General features: G+C 47.1%; 1 protein-coding gene across 2 annotated transcripts in view; it reads right to left on the bottom strand.

Moving 5' to 3' along the window:
* LOC310821396 (cyclin-Y-like) overlaps positions 1 to 5,000 on the bottom strand; it is a 25,633-nt gene that overhangs the window by 6,199 nt on the left and 14,434 nt on the right. Inside the window, exons 2-7 of one of the 2 annotated variants that reach the window (XM_083693423.1) lie at positions 3,769 to 3,843; positions 2,894 to 2,914; positions 1,873 to 1,907; positions 928 to 1,022; positions 507 to 542; positions 334 to 391 (exon numbers count right to left, since the gene is read on the bottom strand). In XM_083693423.1, the coding sequence (XP_083549549.1) occupies positions 334 to 391; positions 507 to 542; positions 928 to 1,022; positions 1,873 to 1,907; positions 2,894 to 2,914; positions 3,769 to 3,843 (320 nt within the window). The remainder of the gene's footprint in view (positions 1 to 333; positions 392 to 506; positions 543 to 927; positions 1,023 to 1,872; positions 1,908 to 2,893; positions 2,915 to 3,768; positions 3,844 to 5,000) is intronic. The other variant, XM_083693424.1, reaches the window with a different exon arrangement.

Raw genomic sequence — 5,000 nt, 5'->3', positions numbered from 1 at the left:
TGACTGTAGGTCCATCAACATCCTTTTCATCCATCTCTTTCAATTAAAAGCTAAATTCAGATTTTTTTTTTTTTTTTTTTAAATCAAATCTCGATATTTTTGATGAGCAGTAAATGGTTGTAGAAGTCACTTTTTCCAAACTTATCCTTTAACCTTTAACCTCAGCACTGGGTCAAGAGACCTCTTATACACACACACACACACACACACACACACACACACACACACACACACACACACACACACACACACACACACACACACACACACACACACACACACACACACACCGTGTCAACCTGAACACAAGCACACATCAGATTGGCTGTTTACCGAGAGTGGGTGGAGCTTCTCATCAAATATGTCTATCCGCATGCCTCCGTCTTCGTCCCTGGAAACAACGCATTCAAAGGTCAACTATTTTACCGCGGTTTACTTCACTTTACCGCAAAATCGAAATTCTCTTTTATTTTCTGAACATTTTAAACGTGATGTGGCATTCTTACCTGTTCTTGATGTGGTAGTATATTGCAAGGGAAACACTGTGAAAAAGAAAAAGAGGAGTTGTTGATTCATTTGTCAAAAAAACTATTTGGTTTACAGTAGTATGTCCGATGGTGTAACCGGTGCGGTTTAAACCCTGGACCGCTCGCATGGATGACACAGACGTAAACCGTTATACCAATAGGACATCCTCGTACATCTGGGCTTAGAAGTCACAGACAGGGGCCCCCCTCATCACGAGAGCATAACTCAGGTGTGTGTGTGCGTGTGCGTCTGTGTGTATGTGTGTGTGTGCGTGTGTATCTATGCATGTGTTTGTATGTGTGTGTGTGCGTGGATACGTGTCCGTGCGTATCTATGTGTGTGTGTGCGTATCTATGTGTGTGTGTGCGTGTGTGTGTGCGTGCGCTCTCACTGACTCACCATTTGATGGTGTATTTGAGGTTGGGTTGACTGATGGTGTTGTCGTCCAGGAAGATGGTGGAACAGGAGCTGTGCTTCCGCCTGGTGGGTCCGTTCTACAAACACACACACACACCGACACTCACTCTCATTGGACGCTCATCAGGAGATTCAGTCTGTTTTCATCACGCTACGGTCACGCATGTACAAATGAGGATGATGAACATGGAATCCAATCCCAAAATAATTAACTTTGTAAGCTGGGAGCTGGGACTGGGTAGGAAGCCTACAGGGGGAGGCTGGTGGAGGTAGAAATCGGAGGACGGGCTCATTGTAATGCATTCCAATCCCGGCATGCTCTACCCACTGAGCCACAGAGGACCCCTATATGACGGACCCCTATATGAGGACCTCTATATGAGGACCTCTATATGAGGACCCCTATATGAGGACCCCTATATGACTCCAATATGAAGCTGAACGAGTTGCTATGACATGGGAACCATGGAAGGACGGAAAGGACGGAATACAGTAGAGGGGAGGCTGGCGGGGAGGGAGAGAAATCGGAGGACGGGCTCACTGTAAAACACGGAATGGAATGAGGAATCGACACCATTCCTCTTTCCGTTCCATGCATCACAAGGAGCTCGTCCGTCCTCCGATTTTTCTACCCCCCCCCCCCGCTACAGCATATAAAACAACGTTCCACATTACCTTGGACTCCGCAATGTGTGTTAACTTGCAAAAAAAATAAAAATACAGAGAATTACCACGGGGGCGCACAACGGTGTCATCTTGTAAACACTGTGAATATACTGACAAGACTTGGATTGGGGGATTGAGGGATTATCATTTTGAGTCATGTTGGCTGTGGAAGGACAGCACAGATAAGAGTGTTAATAACGATGGGCTTTGTCGTCTTGAGGAGACACGGGGCCGTTCATCACGGAGACATCTGGTACTCACGTGATTGATGAAGACGCTCTTTCGTTTCTCACGCACTAGAGAGAGAGAGAGAGGAGGAGGGGGGGTAGAGAGAGAGAGGTAGAGAGAGAAAGAGAGGAGGATGAGGGGGGGTAGAGAGAGAGAGGTAGAGAGAGAGGGGGGGGTAGAGAGAGAGAGAGAGGAGGAGGGGGGGTAGGGAGAGAGAGAAAGAGAGAGAGAAGGGGATAGAGAGAGAGAGGTAGAGAGAGAGGGGGGGTAGAGAGAGAGAGAGGGGGGGTAGAGAGAGAGAGAGGGGGGTAGTGAGAGAGAGAGAGAGAGAGATCTGTAAAGGACTTGATGGAACAAATATGGCATCCAGGTAATTGCACAGGGCCTCTTTGTAACCTCATAGAGCATCTGTTCATGTAAGGATTCTTTGTAACATTTACTTAGAATCAGAAGTCAATGGCAGTTTTTCGTCTCCCATTAAGAGACCATACATAATAGCTCTCTGGCTGGATTGGGACACCCTCCTCGATTGAAGTCAATGAGACACAATTGAAGTCCGGAGACCAGAGGTTTTTGGAAAAAAAATATGCTCACAACTGTAAGTCGGTTACATAGAGTCCTTAGGTAGAAGGTTAGGGTTATAGTCACAGATGCCCTATTTTTTTAAATTATTTTTTTTTATGTTGATTTGATTTTGGGGGGTGGGGGGATTGTTTTAAAATCACTGTTGTATATTGTAATATATCTATATCTTCATAGAATTTCTGTAAAACAGCAGCGAAAAGCCAGCACATGTATAGGTCTTGTAACACAGACACTGCCAGCGTCAATACCCTTGACACAACACCAGGTCCTTGGACCCTGAGTGGGTTAATCACAGCATAGGACACAAAACACGAGGCATTACAGAATGTGCAGAAAGCAGAAACACAGTGTTTAATACCACAACATGGAAGCTGGTTAGTCACAGACAGGAGTGGAGTAAAAAGACCAAAGGGGGAGTCTTCACTCTGCAGCTAGGGGGCGCCAGAGGCTGTCTGAATAGAATACTCACCGTTCCTGATCAGTAACTCCCCTGGAAAACAGAACCAAAGACTGTCTAGTTCTGTACTCAAAACACAAGCTGCGTTCTAAGAATCTGTGGTTAGAATTCTTAGAATGATGGTCATATAATGGCTAAACACACACACACACACACACACACACACACACACACACACACACACACACACACACCACAACCTCTCTCACACACTCACACTTGCACTCACACAGTCACACACAGTCACACAGTCACACAGTGACACAGTCACACAGTCACACACTCACACACTCACACACTCACACACTCACACACTCACACACATATTAGCAGGATCAGAAACGCCCCCAGGCTGTTACTATCTCCAGTACAGCCCCCAGGGTTCTGTATGCATGCCCACATCACTGAGTTGTGTGCAGCTGAACCAGCCTTCTGGGACAATAATAACCTACTTCAAACAGTGTTGCGGTGTCAAACAGGGTTGGGGTTCATTCCATTTCATTTCAGTCAATTCAGGAAGTAAACTGAAATCCCAATTCCAAATTCTACATTCTACATTTTCCTCGTTGAAAAGCATAGAGGACATTTTTTCAATTGGAATTGGAATAACAGTTTACTTCCTGAATTGACTGAAATGAAATGGAACACTGTCAGAGTCCCTGAAGCAGCTGTACCAGGGGAGGCTGGTGGAGGTCAAAATCATACCATTCATTTCAACTCACTCAATTCAGGGAAGTAAAATCGGAAATTCCAATTCCAAATTGGACATTTTCCTCATTGAAAACCATAGAGAGGAAACGTGGACACAGTTTACTTCCTGAATTGAAACGGAATGGAGCCCGACCCCGTGCGGGAAAGTCTCTGGAGCGGGTGTACTGTATGCTCACCGTCAGTCTGAGACTTGCTGAGGAATATGGTGCTGGCGCGTGGATGGTCTGAAGGGTTGTACTCCACATTCAGCTCTGCTGAAACAAAACAACAATATCGATCAGTGACTGCGCGCCATATTCAAACATCAACCTTCAAACCTCTTGTATGTTTCTACATCCTACGACTGTAAAAAAGGGTTCCAAAATGGTTCTTCATTTGTCCCTGGAGCCAGGGGAACCCTTTGAAGAACCATTCTGGGTTCCATGTAGAACCTTTTCGGGGGTTCCATTTAGAACACTCTATGGAAAGGGGGCGCACACGCGCACACAAGAGAGAAAGAGAGAGGGAGAGAGAGAGGGGGGGGGAGAGAGGCTGAGAGAGGGGGGGAGAGAGGGAGAGGCAGAGAGAGAGAGAGAGAGAGAGGGCGGCAGAGAGAGAGAGAGAGAGAAAGAGAGGCAGAGAGAGAGAGAGGGGGGGGGGGAGAGAGAGAGACAGAGAGAGAGAGAGAGGGGGGGGGGGGGAGAGAGAGACAGAGAGAGAGAGAGAGAGAGAGAGAGAGGGAGAGAGGAGAATAAACCATAACTGACAGACAGCGTCATCATGAACACATGTAATCAGCCATATCAGTGAAGGACGGCAGACTGCAGCCAGTCTGTTTGTGTTCAACCATGTCGTCCCCTCTAGTCCTTCTCTCATCCTTTCATTCATCCCCTGTTTGCCCCTCTTCCATTCCCCTCTCTCTCTGGCATGTCCTCAAACCCTCTCTCTCTCCCTCCCTCCCTCCCTCTCTCTCTCTCTCAGAGACATTCAGGGTAAAGCATGATTCATGATTCATGCTCTGTGATTCACAGCAAATCGGCATCATGGCCTAGGGACATGAGCCACGGATGTGTGTGTGTGTGTGTGTGTGTGTGTGTGTGTGTGTGTGTGTGTGTGTGTGTGTGTGTGTGTGCGTGTGTGTGTGCATCGCATAAGACAGCAGGGAGAGGCGTTCACAACAATATGTGTTACTATGACATCCGCCACATAAGCCACTCTCATATGCTCTGCCTGCATGGTACTGTCTATTTCCAGCTAAAAGCCTTTTGAGATATTCTCAAGACACTCTCTGTAGCAGGGGAGGCCGGCGGAGGTAGAAATCGGAGGACGGGGCTCATTGTAATGCACGGGACGGCATGAGGAATGGTATCAAATCACGTCGCAGTGCTCTACTCTCAATTCCAGCGGCAACAACACTTGGCAGAGGACT

The sequence above is a fragment of the Argentina silus genome (assembly GCF_951799395.1).
Source record: "Argentina silus genome assembly, chromosome: 22".
In the NCBI taxonomy this organism is placed as follows: domain Eukaryota; kingdom Metazoa; phylum Chordata; class Actinopteri; order Argentiniformes; family Argentinidae; genus Argentina; species Argentina silus.
The sequence above is the reverse complement of the archived record's forward strand: the minus strand, read 5'-3'. Positions and strand labels throughout refer to the sequence as shown.